Below are 23,107 nucleotides of genomic sequence, written 5' to 3'. Positions count from 1 at the left end.
TTATGACGTTAATTAATGTGTTTTTGGTCAAGTTTCTCTGCATTCCCTCCTTTTTCCAAAACTAAGCAGTCATACGTACATTCAAATGATTTTTTTTCTACAACCTCACAACTACAGGGCTGCTACTATCATTCATGAATCTACTGATTATTTTCTCAGTCGATCGATCAATTGGTCTATAAAATAGTGACAACAGCAATTTTCAAAGCCCACTGTCCTAAAATTACTTGTTTTATCTGACCAATAGTTCAAAATCTAAATACAGGCAAATCAGTATCATCTAAGGTTAAGAAAAGCAGAACAATCCTCACAAATCACAAGCTGGAACTGTTGAACGTTTGTCGGTTGTGTTTGAAAAACTACTGACAGGATAAATAAATGATCAAAATAACTCGACAAACCAAACATTTGAATAATGTAGATGTATGCAAACCCATAGTGGTTCTTACAAACACCTTACATGTGATATATAATTAACTATCATAAACCTTGTGGGCTGTTTGTACATGCACTGTATATTCTTCTTTTTATTAATGCTCTTGTTGACAACATAGAGCATATCAAAAATATAATTTTGTCACAGAAACAGCTTGACACTAATGTCTTTTTTGAAGGTTGAATGTTAATTCGTACAATATGCTATCTCTTATGCCTGCTTTGATTCCCTGTCTTAAAACAGATATAATATAGGTAAATTCGGCATACTCCAACTGTATTTTTTCTGTGTGTTATCGTGATTATACAGGGGGTTTCCCCCACGACACGGGCGCACTATTTAACAGGAGCTGCTTCATTCCGCTGGTGCGGATTGATCCGCGTGTGTGCGGAGGCTCTGCTTGTCAGTCAGACTTTGAACGGAGCACTGGCGCTCAGCACCGCTAATCTCTGGCCGCTGCCTGTCATCAACGACGCCGCCGTTGACAGCCATCACCGATTTATATAGATTAGGATGAACAGTTGCTAAAATAGGTAGGAAGGAAAACCGAGGGCGACACCGAGCAGGGACCGAGTGGAGACTAAACGTTTGCTGCGCCGCTTAACGTTCACGTTACTCGGGAGTTGCGATGGTCCAGTTGAGGGATATTTTTCTAGCCTTGCTTCTTGTGGGCTGTACAGGTAAGACAATTCAGCACTCCTTCACACCCAAGCTTCTGTTATCCATGTTTATTTTCCGCCCTGAACATCCCGCCCCTGGCCGCTAACGGTGGTCAGGACCGCGGGTGTCTACGGTGCTCCTCTCCCCCCGGCCGCCCCTCTCCCTCCGCCCGCAGGCGCTCTGTTTACCAGGTGCAGCGGTGACGGTGCTGCGGCTGCTGCTAATTAGCTCTGAAACGAGCCGGGCGGTGTGTGTGTGTGTTTTTTGTTTTTTGTTTTTTGTTTTGTTTTTTGGAGTAAAGACAGCTCGCTGCTCATGTGTCAGGGCACCATCTTCTCTGGGCGCACTCTCAGCGGGCTGCTGCTCTTTGCGTGACCAGCCTGTGCGCTGACTCCGCGTTATTGTGCATTAAATAAAACATGACGCTCAGGAAGGACGGGCTTTTAAATGTGGGTGTTTTTTGTGAATGGCTGGGATGGGACTGTGTTTGGTGTTGATGGGGAGCGAGGCAGGGCTCTCTGAATTGGTGTACACACACACACACACACACACACACACACACACACACACACACACATTCACACTCATGACTACACACACACACACACACACACACACACGTATATAAACAGCCTTCTGGGTTGAGTCACCATCTCCCCGTTAAAGGTAGGCTTCATTGTGCTAAATACAACACGTGGCATTTTGAAGTGCACCTGTCAGTGAGTGCAGGTGTAGCAGCATCGAGGAGGGGTTATTAACAATAAGTGCTTGCTTGCATAAAACACATCAAGGGTCTTTTTTCAGGGACGTTGTTGGTTTATTTTCTCTGGCACGCAGATGCATTGCAAGCACAACTTCTACTCTGAATCATCTGTTATGTAATCTGATGCCACGATAAAGGCTTTGAAATGAGATCCTCTAAGTTGGTGAAATGTGTCGTTATGTAAGTCTAATTGAGGGACATTTGTGTCAAATTGCATTATTAATAACCATTGCACGGCCATTTTTTTGGGGGGGGTGGGATTGAAAGCATTAATTTGACATGGGAGACACTTATTGTTGGAGTAGTACTCTCATCTCTCAGGCTCAGGGTTTTCGTGGGATAGCCTTTTAATCCTTTATGCACAATCCAGTATGTGCAGGGGTGTTCCTCACACAGGGGAGGAAAACGCACAGGGAGTGGAGCCCTCACTGCATTGTAATGGTAATGCAACCCCTCATGGGGTTATTGGAACATGTTATGTAGAAATGTAAATTTGCAAGCCCCTCATGATTGAATTCAATAGTCTCTTGTGCCCCATAAATCAAAGTAATCCCACGCTAATGCATGTGACACGTGCTTTTGTTATTTTGTAACGTATCGACCACCAATTACACTAAAACACAACATGTTGTAACACAGCATAGCAAATTACAGGTTACTAGTGAACATCTTGAAAGCCAATTAATATAGTGTAAGAATTAAATGAGCTCTACAAATGATAAGAAGCTATAGCCTCTGAAAATTCCCTATTCTGTTTGAGAGAGAACAATTTTTTTTGCATATTTTGTAATCTTTTCAGAACATCTGAAGCTTTTACAGCTAGAGATGCTCCAAATGAAGGTTTTGAAGATTTTTAATTCTGATAATGATATTTGAGAGTTTAAAAACCCTGATGCTATATTTGCAAATATTAATTCTTACATTAAAATAAAACACCCAAAATGTTTTAGGATCCCTTGATTTTTTTAATTTATTTTTTATACTGAATCAGACATTTTGAAACTTGTCAGGCTTGGACAAACTGTGGCACGGTGAGACGGTTTCTCATACCTTTAGACACATCTTTGGCAATTCTGTACTGCACTTTCTCATTACTTATTGGCTTTCTCTGCAATAATCTAACTGTGATATCAGCCCAGCCGAAAAATCATTGTAACTGTATTGTACAATATGGTGTTTGGTTTTGAATCCTATATGATAACTTGAAAAGCATTGCCTTAAATGGACAATTATGTTCAATAGAAAGTGGAGAAGGTGCAGTTAACCATTTGTGTTGTTGAGTCATTCTGATATTACATAGACTACCTTTTAGTAAGTAGACAACTTCCTGCAAAACTAAAATGAATATGTTTGTGTTGTGATCTACCTTTGTAGTGTTTGTAATGCTCTGCACAATGTCAGAAAGTGTACTCTTCTAAAAGTCACTTTTGTAGTTGAATTTAAATCAAAAACATATTGTACTCTTTTAAAAGATAATTATGTGGCACAGTTGAAGTATTTATGGCTGAAGTGAGATTGGAGAGGGATTAACCGTCTTTCTCTTCCCTTTCCTCTCTGCTGCCTGCATGCTCAATGGGCCTGTTGAGTCTCTTGACATAATTATTAATTGATCCTCCTCAAACTGATAGCTGGAATATGGAAGAATTTCAAGACTGCATTTATGTCAGAAAATGAAATGTAGCCTCCAGAAGTCAAAGTGAGAGAAATGAAGCAAAACTGAGCAAGATGAGAGATGAGTTCCAAATGTCCTCAACCTGCGGGATTGATGAATGAGTTGCATGTCACCATATGGCTCTGTTGAATAGCAAAATGCGGCTCTCTAGTTTACAGTGGGATTGTTTCACTTAGCCTGTGTTACATCATCAGTCAGATCATGTGGAAATGATGACGTAGCGCTATGCTGCTCCATTTACAAAGCAAGATGGAAGCATGGCTGACTGCAGGCCGACTTAGAAAAGCTCTAGACTTCTTTACGTCTGGCTTGGCTTCATGAGGATTGAAATCAACACTGCCAAAAGCCATGGCTGCAAGTCCAACGACTCCAACTTGATAAAGAGATTATTTCAGAGTAGTTTGTGCACATCATGTACTGCCAGGAGTGTTTCCCATATTTAGAATTTATTCTGGACGTCCACCAAAATAGATTCCCTTCCCTCAAAAAAGACACAAAAAGCCGCTTCCTCTTCAGTCGCTACTTAAATGTGCTCCATTACACCGGAAATGCAAAACACATTTCAGCATTCGATTAAAACTGCTGTACAAAGTAAGTTTGTTGTTGTGGGAACCAGTAGTAATGGCTTAAACCAAAGAGGCAACAGTGATAGCACTGTCATGTGCATTTGTAGACTTGCCTTCGACTTTGAATGTCAAGCAGTACTCTGTAAAATCGCATTAAAATCAGACAGACACATGCACATTTGGAGAGGGGTCCATTTGGGAAATCCAGTCAAAGCAGGTGAAGCACTAGGCGTTCTGTGATTTTTGTTTTGTCTTGTCAGATAACTAAACCCACCAAGAACACAGTATCTACTGACAGGTTACTGCTAAGCTTTAGAGGACGTTTATTGAACCAGAATTTGTTTCAGTGTGGAGCTGATGATGGAAAAAGACAACTACTGGATTGGGAGACAGTTTCTGGGAAACAACTGTCAGCCGTGCATCATGGATATTTTAGGTATTCTATCTATTCAGACCAGAAATTTCAGCAAATTCATGTGTTATCCTTACCGTGAAACAGCCAGTGAAATACCCATTTCCTATAAATCTGACTGCAGACGCAGTTTTTAAAGCTCCCATATCTCTTGCACATCATTATTTACAAATCTCACAGATGCAAAGGGTTTCATCCACTATTAGGAAGGGGAAGCGAGAGAGAGGCTGTTTTGTTCCAACGAGGACTACTTGACTCCGCAGTGATGGGGAGTGGATCAGACAGATCCAGGTCTGAGAGAGTTGAGAGGAGATGCATTGCCTAAGGACGCTAAAAAGATGACATTACACGTGCATGTGACCCGAGCACTCTGGGAGGGGGAACATAAACATCCTTTCCTGAGGGTTTGCACACAGAAGAGGCACAGGCTGTGGGCTTAGCTGTTGTTTTCTCAGCAGTTAGCCTCTGTGGTGGTAGCATCCTTATGCCATTCCTGTGAGATTTGGATTATTATATGAGGCATGAATGATTATCAGGTTTAATTTAAGAGTATAGAGCCGGTTAAACAAGACAGTGAACAGAGAGGCCTGGGAGACGAGTTTGTTGTGCATCTCATTATTACTGTTCACGACTGAAAACCTGCCTCAGACACATCACTCTTTAGCTAAAGATTGAATCCTACTTACTTCATACTACAGAATTAACATGCTAGGATCTCTGAGCTATCAGGAAATTAGAACAGCGTGTCCTTGTCATTCAATAAATGTAAAAAAAAAAAGAGGCCAGCACTGTGAACATGGGATCCCTGTGGACATGTAACCCTAGATTGGCAAACCTGTAGGCATTATTTGGCTTCTCTGTGGGACAAAGGGAAGCCATGACAGAGTGTTGCAGACTTTGTAAAAGTTTTGTAAAGTATCAATTATCTGCTCTGTACAGTTGAGACTACTTGACACATCTCTTCAGCACTCAAGGAGATTATCTGTAAACAGCTTATGTTTGACTGAAAGACCTTTGCATTTGGTCTCTAGTTCATGTTACCATCTGCTCTTATAAACTGGTGAAGAAAACACTTGTTCAGCTTAGTTATTTTCTCTTTGATGGTAAATGCTTGGTGTACTTGGCAGAAAGCATCACTATTTCTCACTGGGTTATTCACTTGCAAATAAAGACTGATTTCCTCTTTTGCTTAGGCTGTTATGGGCTAAGAGCACCTCCTGGCTTCCTTTCTGCCTTTCTATGTCTTGTTTGGGAGTGAGAGAAGCAGTGAAAGGCAGGACCCAAACTAAGTTATCACATCCTTGTCCGTTGGCCTTGTGGCCCCGGAAAGAGGAAATTATCTGACAATCATGTCACTATCAGTGCTGGAAGCGACTATGTCCCAATTTACAAGAGATTCAGAGGAGTCTTCTCTACTCAAACCCCTGAAAGCAAGCTTACAGTATGTCTGATTTAAGAAAATGAGTCCATGTCTCATCTTACCATAATAGAGCTATGTGCTGTTGGCTAGGATTTAGCTCTCAACTTCTTTTATGTAGTGTGAAGGGAAGCAGTGTGTGTGTCCGCTCATGCATCCATGCACATCATGGTGCCTTCATTATTGAAACACTATAGGATGCATCACCATGCACAGAGCAGGGAAAATTTGGGTTGCTATGCCCCAAGCTTTATTTTTATGCAGTCACCATAGTGTGTCACTCTCTCTAACATTATACTGTATTATACAGGCTTAGTCATTACTTCGAGAGGGATACTGGTTTCCAAAGTCATGACATGCATTAATATTATAATGAAAGAAAAAAATCAATCATTAAAGTAGTGAAGTGACACTCATTCAGCAGAAAAGCTGTTATTTTTAATCTCTAATTAGATCACACCAAGAAGGCACTACCTCCAGGGGAGCAACAGCAGCTATGGCTGATTCTGATCCATTCAACGTGCAGGATCCACTTTGAGAAGATGTCAGTGATTCCCACAGATAGGCTATACTTGGGCAGCCTGGAGAAGTATTTCAGCAGCTGCTCAAGTATATCTTAACCCATTTAACAATTGGCATATGAAACATTTTGTTTGATTTATTGCACAGCAGTGGAAAGCAGTGCATTTTGAGTATTTTATATGTAATCTTGTGCAGATGATGCTCACACTTTGCAGACAAAGTGCTGACTCTTAAGCCAAAGGGTGATTTTCCATGGAAAATGTGCCTGCTAATGAAAAGATAAAATATAATAATCATCTTTTTGTAATTTAAGCTACAGGGATCAGTCACAGTCTCTCTCAAGTTGATCATATTTTATGGGTACATGTCTCAGTATTAGGATTTTTAGAGGGCTTGAAAAATTTAGAAAGTGATATCACTGGGGATGGGAATTAACCTCATTTCATCCCTTATTCATGCAGAGTAATCTAAAATTATGTAATGGGCATGTCCAAAGATAGACAGAAGCCTACATAGCACCACTTTTTAATTTCGTAACAAAACTGTGTAGCTCCTGTGAACACAAGCACATGGATTGTGATGAACTGTTTTCATATTATGTTAAATATGAAATATTTAGAAATATTTCCAGAGCTGTGCATAATCTAATTGATCATTATTAACGTCAGCATTGTTAGTTATCTTGTCGAATAGTGACCAATTAAGTTTGTTTTTTAAATGAATTCCCACAGTTTTCTAAGCCACTGTTCTCAAGAATAGAATCATAATAATCAGCTGTTCAGGGTTTATTTTTTCATCAAAATGTCATCTTTATACCAGGGTGATAATTTAGCTGCAGTGCAATCTGAGATCTTAACATCCACCTTGACCTTTTTTTATCTGGACAGCACATGCAGGTCTGTGGTGATTGATCCCAATGAATAATGAATGAGTAATGGTAAGGACATGACACCATCTCTACCGACATTTGCCTCTGCAGTACGTGGAGAAATACTGCTGTTGTTAATGGCCCTGTAACAGATGGTATTGCGACAGTAACGCTTTCGCATGTCTTTTTTTTCACATTTTGACAGTCAGCTCGTTTCATTTTGAGGTGCATGTAACTGCTAACTGGGATGTATTCAGCCGTGTATTTCCTTTAATACACATGGAGTCACGACAACCTCAGAGAGCAGCTTCACCACGAGGGTGTAACACACAGAGAGATTCACACCGTTTACCGCAGACCCCCATCCCTTCTCTCACACAGACATCTCCACCCAATCAGATGGAACGACTGAAGCTTGGGCGTGGAAGTAATTTTGAGTGGCTATAAAGGATAATTTGAAGGTTTTCATTAAGAGCACTGGATTGCTAGCATTAACAGGCAATATCATCGAGACTCACACTTACAGTAGCAGGATTCCTAAATGCAACAGACACACCCACTGAACAGGAGGTGCAGCTGGATGATTGGATCGGATTAGAGTCCATCTCAGTGTCAGAGGTCACTAGATCACTACAGTGAACTCCTCAGTGCTGGTGGAGGGTGAGATTTACTCTGAAATGCTAAAGGCTGTTTGGTTTCACTCTGTAACAGCACGCCTGGACCGACATACCACCACATCCACATTTCTGGTGTGTTGTCTGACTTCTGTGTAACTACACTGTTTAATCCCTCTTGAAACCCTTTTCCAAGGTGCAGGGAATTAACTCCAGCCTATTGTTGAACCTCAGATTCACCTTTGTGTGGAACAGTTGACCAGCTTTTAACCTGGTGACAGATTATTTAGGGGTCATGAGAATTTGCTATTTCAGTGTGTGGAAAGGCTTATGACAGTGTTCATTGTGTTATACGGCGTATTTTTGTAGGGCTGTCGCAGTAACTGCAGTATTGCAATACCACACGAATACCGGCGTCGTTGCTGTCAAGCAAACGCCACAACCGCAATATTCCCGTTTTGTCCAGGTGCTACTGATGCGCGTGGTGACCGGTTATTGTAGCAAGAGCAGGGACATGCAGCAGGACTTTAGGTGGATATTAGTGATGGAGAAAATGGGAGTACTATAGATGGTGACATCTGAGGAGTTCCTACTTACTACAAAGAAAATGCTGGTGTAGGACCATTCAAACTGTGCTATCTTTTTCATTTGAAAAGCTACAGAATGTGAGCTTTTTTGTTGAGTTACCTTTTAGCAGAAGGCAGGCAAGTGTAATTTTCTCTGGAGCTGTGTTCTCAAATGGGGATGTGATCACCTGCTCAGACTACACAGCCCCCGTTATCATCCCGATAATAAGCGCAACTCAACTTTTGACCACACCTAATTATAACCTATCTTATTTATATAGCACTAAAAAGAGGATACATTAAGTAATTTGCAAAAGAAAGAAACAAAAAAAACCCCAAAACAAACATTAGCGGTGATACTGTTATTAGCTGCTATTGAACCACTCTGAATCACTGCAGGTGAAATTCCCTCACAGTGTCGGCCCTATATACGTGTTTGTGCGGGGCGTCATTCACTCCCTGTAACCTCGAGCGCTGTTTGTATTCTTGGCTTTAACTCAAGCACAGTAAGTGTTGGCATTGGACTCATCAAGGGTTGACTCATCACCTTCTGTGTGTTATATACATGTCCAGAATATCAAGAGAATGGCATGTAATTTATTTCGGCTTCACCGAATTCAACTAGGAATGTTATTATCTCACCATTAGCTGTCGATAAGAATTTGAATTAATTATTCTTATTATTGAGGCGAATTGTAGGCAAGAGATCATGAAACACGCAGAGGAGAGCTGGGGATGCCACAGCGTGAAAACAGGTGGTAACAGGTGGTAACGGATGGGGAGCTCCTATTTAAAATGCATCAACAACAAGTGTGTAGCACATGTAAAAAGAAACCCTTTCTGTGAAAAAATTGTTGAATGAATAATTTTTTAATGCATCACAGGAAATTGCCCATTCTAAATTATAAATTTTAAACTTGTCAATTAGTGATCAGTTAACGAAGGTTGTCTATCGGTCAGAAAAAGGAAAAATCTAAATTGGCATCCCTAAACTCATCAGTTTACCGGTCATGCTTTAAGTATAGACCAAAAGATGAAAGCTGTCTGCAGTGTGACTGTTTTACTCTACGTGATAATCATGACTTAAAAATGTGTCTTCGCTTTGATCGACGGATCTCCTAGGCTAGGTCAGCCAGTTAGCCATGCAGGCACACTGCGTGGTTAACACAGTTCTAAATTTGTTGCCCAATTTGACTGACAGATATTACAGTGAAGTATGAACTCAACCATCCTACAAACATCCCCAAGGCTCAATTTTAAAAGGATACTCAAGACCAGGGGTTTAATTCCCTGTTAGTGTTTTTGTTACTGCACTAGTAACTCCTACTGGTTGGCTGGAGCATCCGTTCATTGGAACTGAGAGGGACAGTGTAAACCTCCCTCTCGTTATGCCCCACAGTTGAATTACATCAGTGGACATGTCAGTCTGCAGCTCTCCTCAGACAAACTGTAGGGTTAGTACTAAAAAGGAATCCAGTGCATAGGGAATTGGGGTTTCCAAAATTGGAAGAAAACAGAAAATTCTTATGAAAGTATTTTAATCCTTCACATTTCAGTGCAATGTGTGCAAACCTCCATGTACTGTGGAGGTGCATGTAGGTTTGGCTGACTGAACAGATGTCTCCTATAAATTATCAAGTGCTGTCCGGTGCCCTCGGCTGCACTAAAGTAGAAGGAGAAAGCTACTGCTTCTTTAGAGATGAAGCACTGCAGGCATATCTTGTGCTACCCATTTTACAAGTGTTATAGATGCTGTGTGTGAATGGAGAAGATTCTCATCACAGTGAAATTATGATCATCTCATGTCTATTATTTGGACAAATCAGGGAATTAATTGGTGCTCACAAATGGTGTACTGCTCATTGTGATGGATAACTCGATGAATTTGACTAAGTCTGTTTGAGTGGGGTTTGCTGTTTTGATCATTATAACATTTCAACATATTGGCTATACATCAGTGTAATGTAATGAGGTAGCATGGTGGCAGCAAAAAACAGTTTTTTAGAACTGCTAAATAACATGACACCACACTGCATGAACTGAACCACTTCATACTTAATAAAAGGTAAAAGCCTATTTAGAGACAAATTTTTCACCTTTAAGACAATTGATGTGATTAGTTTAATTATAATTGAAGAGCCAGGTCTTAAATCTTAAATGTAATGAGTTGGAATTGCAGACAACAAATTACTACAATTTCTTTTGATCAGTTCTTTGAATTTCAGTATTTAGAGACAGACTTTAGGTATTTACTACTGGAAAAAAAAACCCAATATCCATTCCTAGTTAAAATGGTGTCCAGGAGGATAACAAATCTGACTGAAATGCACAATGTGAATACACATTGTGGTTGCATTTGAAGCTCAGTGTTCCACTTCGTTAACCCAAGTCTTTGGTTGTTTTTCTTAAAAGGATCAGACTGACAATCCTATATATCCAAACAAAACGTTGTATAGAATAAAGTGCCATCTTTCTGAACCTAACTTTTTTTTGTGTGAGCTGCATGTTTGGGATCTTGTCTGTCTTGATCTTTTTTCGCCATGTCTCTCACGCTCCTCCCTGAAGGATCTCCTCTCAGTATGACTCATTGACTTCCACTGCCTGAAAGCTGTCTTGGTCTGTTTGCCAGCAGAAGCCGGATGTGTCATGAACCCCATTGTGCATCTTTTCCATGGATGCCATAGAGTGCAAAGAGAGATGACAGGCCCTCTGAAGCAAATGAAACCATCTCACATCGCCAGTCATGGTGACAAGGCCGGTGTAGAGACAGACTATCTATGTACCCTTAAAATGCTTGAAAATGGTAGCACAACATCTGGAGGAGCCACCAATGTGACCCACCGCTATTATAAGACAATTACCCCTGTTGTTACCTTCATACTAGGGTGTATTTGCTCATTATTACGAAGCTGTAATTTGATTCCTTACATTCTTTTATTAATGGAACATTTTGATCTAAAAAAGAAATGACTGCATGTATGCTGCAAGCAAACAGTAATCATTCACTGTATTCTCACTGGCATGCTGGTGACTTGCCTACTTACTCCCACTGGAGATTGCTTCACAACAACCACCATTATTGGGGAGAGGGGATATGCCTGTGAAGGGCTGTTCTCTGCCTTATGACAGCACATGGCTGCTTTCTCTGCCTGAGTGGCTGCAGTAACACTCAGTTAAAACACATTTTGACTGAACGGGGTCAGGGCGCTGTTTAACTAGTGGATGTAAGGCACCATGCTGGAGCACTAAGGATGTTTGAGGAACTCCCAAAAAATACTTGTATTTTACCCAGGGCTGGTGCCTAAGGCTTAGTGTTGTGTACCTGATGCGCGTTCTCCTCGGCTCATCACTTATTGAATGGACTAACATAACCTAAAAAGTTGTATTTTAACCCAATCTTTGTCTTAACCCTGAGATCAAACCTACAGCAGGCCTCATCCCTATTTGTACCTTCAAACAGAGATGCTTTTTGTTTTGTTATGATTGATTTACGAAGATGCACTTAGATTTTTGCTCCTTGTACTGCTGGCACGGCTGCAACTGCAGAATTTGACCACCACAATGTTAAGCTGGCAAATATGTACAACTAAATAGTGATTATAGAGATAGTAATATATTGATATCTAGATGTACTTGATTATGTCCAACAGCAAAAAATCTACTCATATTGTGTCTGTGTTCTGATACCAGTGTAGCATCAATGGATGCACAGCCCAAACGTGCTTACAAGGCAAACTATCAATTTCCATGTTCATAGGTTTAAGACCAATTATACAAACTAGAGGAAAACATGAATAGTATGTTCTGTATGCTTCAGTACTTGACTTGACATGCATCAAACAAACTGATCTCATAATATATGCATGTATTATTCAGTCTATTTAGCTTTTATAAATAAAACTAGCTCACCCTTTGCCACTCAGGTCAACTTCTTTTTCATCAAACTAAAATAATTCAGGATTTATGTTCTGCATTATTACAAACATGCAGGCAGTTTATTGTATAAAGTAGCCTACAATAAAAATAAGTGCAATTTATTTTCAACATATATTTTCATGGCATATGATACGGTGCACATGGTATATTATTCAAATGTTAGCATTACTAGATAGCGGTAAAGTAGTGACCTAAATCTTATGCACAAATCTAACTAAAGTTCATTAGAAAACTCTTGAACATACAGGCTGAGATGGTCGCAAAGCTCACCAAAGCGTGCACTGCTAAGTCTTGCAAAAGCACGTCCATCCAGGTGAAACCCAGAGGTTTAGGGAGTCCTGGATGTTGTTGCATTCATATCATTTGGCAGTCTTACTGAACCATTTTGGAAGATGTGTTCACACATATAGTGACGAGGCCGAATCAGATGAATAAAAATCCACCCATGTCACTTTTAGTGTGGGACTGACTTTCAGTTTATTGTTGTTGTACTTACACCAATCCAGGATTGTTTATTCCATTCCTATCTGCCAGACTCCTTTGCTCTGTAGTTGCTTGCATTGTTGTTTATGGACACATGTCAGTACATTCATGGGAGTGTGCCTTTGTTTTACTGTTACCGTCTGTATAAATGGTACCTCCCTCTGCGCTTTTAATTAGGTGGAAAACAAGTAATTCAATGGCTTGGTATGTTAAACATTTTATTTCTATTGATTTTACACATGGTCTCTATCACATTGTTTAACCAGACACTGGCTATTTGAAATACATGATGTGATTGACTACACATATATACTCTAAGGGAGTACTCTTGTTAGATCATATGTATGATGCAAACTACTGTTTTGGTATTTATTTGTATTCCCAAATGAGGTCATAAGACCACTCACTTCCAATAGCAGATCTATGATCTTTGAATGATTGCACACAAAAAAGCAAGAATTTTAGTTGAACCACAGTATCTGCAAACTTTGTTCAAATCATGACACTGTGATTTGTTGTGCAAAATATGCACGCCTGTTTTCAAACTAATTTTCTCAGAGCTTAATTTGAAAATTGGCTTGGAGGAATGAGGTTGAGATGTTGAAATTCTTTTGCAACATGAGACATCGTGATTTGAGAGCTCCATCTTGGAGCTGCTGTATTGCCTTAGGTTCTAGATATTTATTCATAAGGTGACATGTTGCCCCATAATGCTGTGGATGAGGCAACTGTAGTTAGCATGCTAGTGCCTCAAAGAGATCTTATTTAAATAACCAGAGGAGAGTTGTTACCCCAAACAAGAGTAAGAGGTGAAACATAGCTGTGTTTACTTAGACTATCACAAGGTGCTCCTAAACAGACTCACTCGAAAAGATGCCTAATTATTCAGTCTGCGTGTCTCTGTTGCCATCAGTACACTAATACCCGCGGAGCACCAGCCACATACAGAGTGATAAGCATGAAGAATCTGTAGCCACTGGCTACCCCCTCGCTTTCAGAGTTGTAGTACTAACAAGTGTAGAGTAGTACTCCCAAAGGAGACGCCACACTTGTTGCAAATGGAAAATGATAGCTTGATTGAGTGAGTAGTTCTGAAACAAATCTTATACTTCCAAGTTACTTGTTGAAAGATGATAATGCTGGTTGCCATAAATGACTTGAATATGCTTATTGCATTTAGTCATGTAATGTACTGTCGTATTTATAAGGATTTCAGAATCACCTCTTGGTAATATTGTGCATAGAAGACACGTATATGTAACTGAAAACTTCCACTAAAATTAAAACTTCCACTTAAATTGATTTTCTGCGATAACTTGGATTTCTGACTTCTGAATCCCCCAGGTTTTTTTTGGCTCCTGACAAGTTTATTCCAGTTGTGAAGCTCACAGGATTTGTTAGAGAACATCAAATGAAATGCAGCTCAAACGTGCAGCGTATACTGCCTTAGATCTACCTCAGACTGAATAGAATTAATTTTAGGGCAGATGAATCTGCAATAAGCTGGCTTGAGTGGTAGCTATCATCTGAAGGTCAGACAAATGAGATGTACCAATAACGATGTAATACCTGAAAACCACTGCAGATAACTATGACCCTCAAATCCATGCATGTCCACTAGTAATTGAATTAATCCAAGCCACTTAGCCGAACTGAGAGTCCTATAGCATGTATGATGAGCCGGCATAAAATCAGAAAAAAAGGCATTACCTCACTGTAATTCATCACAACCCTGTTTTTAAGTGCCTAGATTAATGGCGATAGTCTTCCCTCTGTAGATATCTCCAGAGATTCTCGCCCTGAGGAATAGAGTAGTTAACTCTCTGGAGGCTTGCCCTGTCCCAGTGTCTATTTTTACAGTCCACCCTCTGATTGGCCAATAAGGCGTGTGTGTGTGGAAGCTCATGTTGTGTCATTAGGTGCCTCAGTGCCATCTGTCGCCCTCAGTGGAGCCGTTGTGAAGACAGACCACACCTAGTCAGTCTGTCTCAGTACAAAAGAGCAAGAAAAGCCCAAGGTTGTGTTTTGTATTCTCTGACAGCTATATCAGGAACATGAGGGGAATACAGGATCCAGTTTCCCAATTAGTGCTTTTAATGAAACCGAAACAAAGTCTTTCCTATAGAAAATGTCTGCGTTTGTTATTTCAAGCAGATAACTGTGTGGTACGATCAACTGTGTTGAAATTTAATGCTGAATATTTCTTGATTTTGAAGAGAGAGGAGCAGCACATATTACATGTTAACAGTAAACATGAACAGATTTGCTTAGCAGGTGTAGTAACAGGTTGGCCGTGAGTCATTGCTTGTCTAGTATGAATTTGTTGTCCTACCAAGAGTGCTAAATGACTGAATCAAGACATTGATGTTACAGACTTGGCTGACTGAAAGATGGCACAAAACAACAGACTTCTTAAGGTTGACTGACCATGTCTTACCTTAACTGCCCTTCTGCCTAAACATTATCCTCCTCAAGCCGCACAGACGGCACATAGGATGCCTTAACCACTTAAGCAGCCCACCGCCTGAGTTTCCTTTGGGTGTGGAGAGATACCACACACCACCAAAAGACTCTGAATTGGAAAGTCAAGTATTTTTTATATTTTTTCAGTAGTTTTCCAGTATTGCACCTTACTGTGTTTGTCTGTTTATAAGCCCACTGATATACTGACACCTGTCAAGGTTGATCCCCTTCCCTTTTGTAAATGCATGCTGGGTAAAGGCTTTGTATCTTACTGTATTGCCACTGTGTATTGTTGAAAAAGAGGAGTTATCATATTTAGTCAGTGTGTGGTATACTGTACACAACCATACTGGCCACCCTTTTAAAGACTGTCTACTGAAGTCTGATATTTAGAAACCATCAACTTTATCATTGAATTATTCCACAGGACACCAACCAGCTCAACTTTGTCTAAAAAGCTTGACAACTGTTACCCGTCTTGTCTAGCTTGTCAGGAGCGTCTCTAATTAGCAACAACAACTGGAAGAATTTTGGAAGAGCATGGCACTGTTGCTTAAGAATGTAAATGGCCGTCTGTTATGGCTTAGCACAATTAGATGTGGCATGGATTAATGAGGGACATCAGGGATGGCCTTGAACAACACAGATATGCGAGAGGAGTACAGAGCACGCCCTTGTCTGAGACGAGAATTTACAACAAGACCCTGCACACAAATATTTAAAGCAATACGCTGCTGGAGTGACATTTAGTAATGTCATACATTGTATTCTAAACCATTTTTTTAATATCTAAAACTATTAGTATTGGTATCAGTGCTACTTTGAGATACTTGTGCAATCAACTACATACCCTTAAGTGTCTTTATGTGGATGTGGTTAGCATTGTTGCTTCGTAGTAAACCCCAAAGACATATGTACATTAGTTACCAAGATACTCCTGCTATTGCCCTGACCAATGTGCTGGCCTCAGACCTGCAGTGGATTGTGGTTATCCAGCGCCCCTAAATAGTTAAGATGGGTAACATTCAAAAGACAAATTTCCCCATGGGGACTTCTAAAGTATAACTAATTTTAAATAGGATAAAACAAATGAGCCTCTTAGTGGAACACTGATGACTCTTGTATTACGATCAAAGGGTTTTATTCTGACATGGCTGTCAAGAGGCTGATTTTCCAGCAGGCAGATGCACAGCACGTATACATCAGAACGATGATAATGGCAGTTGTCTGGTTAGTTAGATCGCATGAGGTTTTATGTATATAGATTCTCTAAGACCAGGAAACTGTAGCAGAAATGCAGCACGCTCCTCAGTCTGTGAGGTCAAATTAGTGGGTTAGTTTCTGCTGGACGCTGGCCACTTCTACACAATTAACACAGAGTTATAATTTTGGTGTTGTTTGGCATTTTTACACATTGATTAATGGCGTCAGTACACAGCGAGTGCTGTTGGTGCTTCACTACCTTCAAATTTAACATCTTCGAAACAAGAATGTTTTTAAACAGCATTTTTAGCAAATTCATATCAATAGTGATGACACCAATAACGTTTAAATATTCATCATCTTTAGATAAATGTAAACTTTCACATTCAGTTCCAATTTCATGCAGAGTCACTTTCTGCTGTACTTCCCAGACATCAGGTAACAGATTTGCTGTTTCTCTTGTTTTATGACCTGCCTTCTTGATGAGACTGAACTGTAACACCAGCCCACTCATTTTCTGTGCTGTTTCATGTTGTATATTACGTCAGTAGCATTGTGAAAATTCAGTGAAAAGATGAGCAGATAGAGGCTTTGATTTCAAACTTAGCTCTACAGTAGATGTTTTTGTAGCCTTGGTCTTTGTTCTTTATGTTTTTATCACACAGGCTGTGGGTATGTGGTTATCTTTAAACCAACGTTTAGCTGGTAAACCCTTCATTTCATTTCATACAAAGGCAGCATAAGTAGCAGCCAGTCAGACACCTGTTTGATGCACAGCCTGTTTTCATGTTTTACTGTGATTTGACTTACTTATGGAGAGAATATAGTGGTCAGCAGGGACACAATCTGTGGAAAGCAAAAGACCAGCTGAGACATCATCATCTTGGCCACTGTGGTTGGTGACCCTTGTTTATTTACTGGCAAAGACGAATTTTACTGGCATTTGATACTTGGCAGGTGTTAATTTCAGACTCTGTTAGTATGGGAGGTGGGACATCAGTATGTGATTGACTGCTGGTGGATGATGTCCAAATGCTCAGCTGCAGCCAACTGTTTCCATGCCAGCAAGAGAGGGAAAAGAGATGGCCATGGTGAACATTGTTAAAGATTTCTCTGGTCATAGGATAAGTTTGGGTTCCTGGTGACTGCTTTTTTTCCTACCTGCTGTCAGCGTGTTCACGCGAATATCCGCCTCAGCTCTGTAACCTTGTCAGAGACACGCTCATGCCAGTTTTTATTTTCATTAGTGCTTTAATCCAATTACTGTGTGATCTGCCCTAATCTCTAATGGGTGTGCATCTTCCTCCATTCATAGATGACTTGAGAAGCGGCTGCACACACTGTGTCATCCTACACAACATAATGAGCACTCAAGTGCTGCTCTGCCTCTCTGCCCTGCCCCTGGCTCTGTCTGGCTGTATCTGAAATGGTGCATTCCCTCTTATTGATCCTCTTCCTGGTGGAGTCACAGGCAGGCTTATCCGGCTCGTCCCAGCTTGTCTGCCTTCTGAATGGACACACAGAGAGAGCTGTGTGCATGTGCCAGGCTTCGGGTTTCTGTGCAGTCCCAGGCAGCTTGTGGCTGAGTGGTCATTGTGGCTTCCTCCCCCCCTGCCCTCCTGCCCTCCCTGTCCCCTTTCTGCCTCTTTGTCGTTACAGTAAGTATTAGAGATGCATGAAATTCTGCCCAGTTTGCACAGGATTAGTGTATTATATTCTGCTAAACCTTAATGGCTTTCTCGCCAGTAGCAAGGAGGCAGTTGCTTTGTGGGCTTTGTCATGGGAGTGTGTCGTGACTAGCACTAACAGGGAAGTCACTGGAAAACCACCGTTATGATTAATCTGGAAGACTGGGTGTTGTTTTGCGACCGTCTGTGGTGATTCATTGTGTTCGCAGAGATGTTGCCGTTTCAGTCATTGTTCATGCCACACAGACTCCTTATTCTTGTATGTAGTCGCCACACAGGATTCAAGCCAAAAATAAAAAAATCTTTTACACAGTCCCCAGAATTCAGCCTCCAAGAATCTTTCCATTTCACTGATTATGCATGTCTCTTTTAGACATAGTGACAGACTGCTCCCGCACAGCCTTTGCACAGGTTGTACAGCTCTACTGGAATCCTATGCTGGATCAAAATCAAACATAGATTTTTGGCGTGCTTATTATTTCACAGCATCACATATCTGTTTCTCATTGGTGACAAAACATGTTTGTCCTGGGTTGTGGTCGTTTCTTGTCAGAATAAATTAGTAAACTACAATTAATCTCTTTTCTGTGATTTTCCAGTAGGTTTCTCCCCCCTATATTTTAAGTGTCCCGACCAGCCCAATGTCTACATTTTCTTCTGGCCTTGTTTTCAGGCTTCTAAATACTGACTCATTACAAGAGCACACAGCATGGCATGATGGGCCACAGACGCTCAGCTCTCCGCCTCCCTGGGCTTTTGTTGTGTGGTGCACAGCTGAGGCAGATGCTGAGGGGCACTCACACTAAATTGCCTGAATGAGGGCGAATTCTGTTGGCCACTGAAGTGGAGTGTACCGTAGCTCATTGAGTCACAGCTTATCTTCAGTGAGGAGAGGAAGAGGAATGCAGCTCACAGAGGGATATATCCATTAGGGAGAATATATTTTATTTTCATTTTAGTTTGAGTCACGGTGTTGCTTAAAAGATGTTGTGGCACCACGGCAGTATTTCCCATATACACAATGTATTTGAGAGACTCATCCAAATATTTAGCACAGCCCAGAATTACATTTTTGCTTTAGATTTATTACTTTTTCTTTTCAGTTGTCTGTAGATATACAGGTGAAAGTGCCAAGTCTGGGAGAGCGGTGCATTCATGTGCAACTGCGTAGACTGGAAAAATATCATCTCTAATCTGAATTTAGCTTGTGAATACAAATTTGTTTTGCCACAGACTGAAGTGATGCATGTTGTGATGCACACACCAGAATTCAGTTCTCAGTATGTGAAGAATCTCCCAAGATGAGCTCTGTGAGCACTGTTTTACAGAAAATAGCAGACTACAGAGTTGTCTCTGAAACTGACAGTCTAAAATTGATGTCTACTTTAATTAATAAATGTAAGTATCTAAACATCTTTTGGAGAATTGTACAATGCACACACTGGCACAATTACTGTAGTTGGACTCGTTCTCTTTATTTTATGATCTGCATTAGGGCTAAGGATTATTTTCTTTGATTCATCAGATGATTACATTAGTGATGATTAATTATTGTCTGTAAAATGACAGTAAGGAGTAGGGTTGCCCTAGAATTTCTATTTTCATATTTTACTGGAGATCTCTGACCGCCTACTCCTGATCGCCAGGGGATGTTACATCACAGCATGCCAGTGAAATGCCTGCACGGACGACTTTGTCTTAATAAAAATAAACGTAACACTTATCATACAACGAAACACACGATATCATAAGTTTTACGTAGAACCATTAGGTGAGCAGCAGAAGTTGTATATTTATTCGTTTTTATGAACAATTTAATCCTTGTGTTGCATTTTAAAAAAATTATTACTGATGTCAGAATTTAATTTGGATAAAAGATTCTCAATAATCATCTTCATTGTGTGAGAAAGTGTCTGAGAAATTTTGTTTAAAATATTTTAACATTGAAAAAAATCTATGTGCCTAGTAAAATAAATACAGCTTGTTGCTATTGTAGCCATTGCTTGCTTTGCTCAACCAGAAAATATATTTAGTGTGCTACCACTTAATGAGCAATTGATTATCAAAAAAGTTGCAGATACATTTTCTGTTGCTGAGTTACTAATTGTTTCATCTGTAGTCTGCATGCCAATTTTTGTCAGGTATGACCTAAGCATGTATGTCACGGTGCACAGATGTACGTTAAAAAACAAAATTAATCAGACGCCACTGATGATGATGAAGGTACAGCAGGGAGAAACCGACTGAGCCAGAGAATAAGGAAAAACACCACTTTAAACCACAGTGGTTGACGCACAGCACTGGAAGAAGTTCATTAAGGTAAATGCTCTGTGTGCATGTCAACGGCCTGTATTTAAAATATACTTAGAACAAAATGAAGTTAGAATATACTTACTATAATATAGTACCAGACATCCAACATTATATTTCATGTGAGAATGATATATATGACATTATTGGATTGTAATCTTTGATGCATTCATCTGTTCATCACTTTAATGCTGTAACTGCTGAAGGATTTTAATACATTCATAAATATTTTATTTATTACTTAACAGACTGCTGGGTAGTTTATGAATTCCCCCCCAGGAAATGTATTTATTAATTATATTCTTTATTGTTAATCTAATTTTGCAAAGTAACTACAGCTGACAAATGAATGTAGTGGAGTGCAAAGTACAATAGCTGCCTATAAGATGTAGTTTGGCAAGTATATATAAGGTAATGGACCAGAAAATAAAAATACTTAAATACAAATTTGAGGTACTTGTACTTTACTTAAGTACAGTGTTAACGTAAATCTACTGCTATCCGTGGTTCCTTTAAGTATTAATAGAAGATAATCTATGTCAGCCACTGCTCGAGGCACTTTATGTTCAATCTTTATATCGGTGCAAAACTAGGTTATGATAACTATTCATCATCATGCAAAGTCGCAGATTAATACCATGCTGTACCAAAAGAAAAATGTGCAACCAAATCACGTGTTGGTGCGGCCAGCTGAGAAAAACATTGCTATACCTGTCACTTTGCAAATACAAGCCCTTGAAGTTATGTAGTTTGGGTTTGAATATATCAAAATTATTTGTTGTTGGTAATTCAAAATGAACATCATTCAGATGCAGTGAAGAAGGTTTTTCTCATGACAGTTGCAATTGAGCTTATATGTCACGTTTAAATAAATCTCTTTTCTTTGGTAATGCACATCAAGTGCACGGGACTGAAAGGATCCTTTAGGCTTACGACAAAATTATACAATTGATTCAGCATAAAATATGACATGTTTTATGATACTTCAGTATCACAGCCAAACACCTTTCAAGCGGCCACTCTTCAACAACAGATAGGAGTCTGAATCATCTCTACAGTGGCAGCACAGCTTCTGCTGCCTCGGCCTCTTCTAATGTGCGCTGCCCTATTATGTAACCCATAAATATGACCATTACGTCAGTATTTCAAGTGATATTTTACGCCCTCGTTTTTTAACATGTAACATTCTGCTGCCACGAAACAAATCCTGTTATCTGCTGACTGTGATTGCAGAATATATTCATTTTCAGATATATTTAATCATGTATAACTTGTACTAAAGGATTTAAGTAAATATGAATTACATTATAAACCTCCTTAAGTGCTGCAGATGCCATGGAAAGAAGATTTGGGATTAAGATTTGGGTTTTACGATGGTAATTTGGACTAAAAGCCTTGAAATAGATGTAATAAAGAACTCGGCAGTTTCTCTGTACCAGTGGTTCATTTTGGGTTAGCACATAACCATTTCTTTTAAAGCTAATGCACAGAGATTTACTGTGAGCTGCTGACCATCTGTTGTGCAGTCTTATCACGTTTTAAAAACTAATGCACAAATGAAATGCCCCAAGTGTCTTAAGCCTGGCAGATATTGATGCCTTAACTTGGGGCTATAATAAGGGAAGCACCAGCTGAGCATCAAATGAATTGTTAACATTTGCTCTTTAAACATCATGTGGTTTCACTGAATAATATTGCACACAGGGTTGAATTCGTAGCTGCTATGTGTGTACAGTATGTGGATAAGTGGTGCACATGTCGGAGCCTCACACCGTAAAGTGACCCTGCCACTGAAGGCAATCGTGGTGATCAGTTGAAGGTGCTCGCTGTGTTTTGACAACCTTTTCAATGTAAATAGTCACTCCTCAGAGGCTGTACTGCTGCATCTAATCAGACAGCCATACGGGGGGGAGGGAGAGAGGGAGGATGTCAAAGTATCGGTAGAGGGGAGCTGGGAAACACGTTTCCATAGCAACTGGTAGAAGTGAGTATAACTATGGTTGAGAGGCATGAGCAGCAAGCAAATACTCACTTGTTCCTTAAAAGTAAAAGAGTCCTGAATACAACCACTTTGGGTGTGCATTGTCCCTTTAAGACGAGGCTCTCAGTGCTGTGTTCATCCTAGATTAAATGCTTCCTGGTTAATTTCAAGTAGTGTGTAGAAATCTCATTACTGTTCACATGGAATCAAAATGTGTAAGGGTTGTTTGTACCAAAACACCCGAATTACATAGTTTACCTACAGCACAGTACCATACAGCTGTATTGTTGTAAGCTTGCTCTAGTGCCAATTATGTTTGTCCATATCAGAGTTTTGTGCTTGTGATATTACATTAATACTATAAATTAGTCAAAATGGATGAGTGGTACTTTTTCTTAGCTAGAGCGTATGGGACAAATTACATTGCTACATAGTGTGAGTTACTGTCGGTCAGTCTTTTGCAATGAATTATAAACACAGAGGCACATTGCTAATGCAGGCGCTCTTTATTCCTGCAGACAAACAAACTCTAAAGTGATTTGCTTTT

The 23,107-nt window shown here is 40.0% G+C and overlaps 1 protein-coding gene across 1 annotated transcript in view; it reads left to right on the top strand.

Annotated features, from left to right (window-relative positions):
• Positions 1-1,010: 1,010 nt before the first annotated feature.
• ncam1b (neural cell adhesion molecule 1b) overlaps positions 1,011-23,107 on the top strand; it is a 68,169-nt gene continuing 46,072 nt past the window's right edge. The window contains exon 1 of the mRNA XM_070828838.1: positions 1,011-1,116. Coding sequence (XP_070684939.1) covers positions 1,065-1,116 — 52 coding nt within the window. The 5' untranslated portion in view covers positions 1,011-1,064. The remainder of the gene's footprint in view (positions 1,117-23,107) is intronic.

This window comes from Pempheris klunzingeri, chromosome 4 (assembly GCF_042242105.1).
Source record: "Pempheris klunzingeri isolate RE-2024b chromosome 4, fPemKlu1.hap1, whole genome shotgun sequence".
Taxonomy (NCBI): domain Eukaryota; kingdom Metazoa; phylum Chordata; class Actinopteri; order Acropomatiformes; family Pempheridae; genus Pempheris; species Pempheris klunzingeri.
This window is presented reverse-complemented; position numbering and strand designations above follow the sequence as displayed.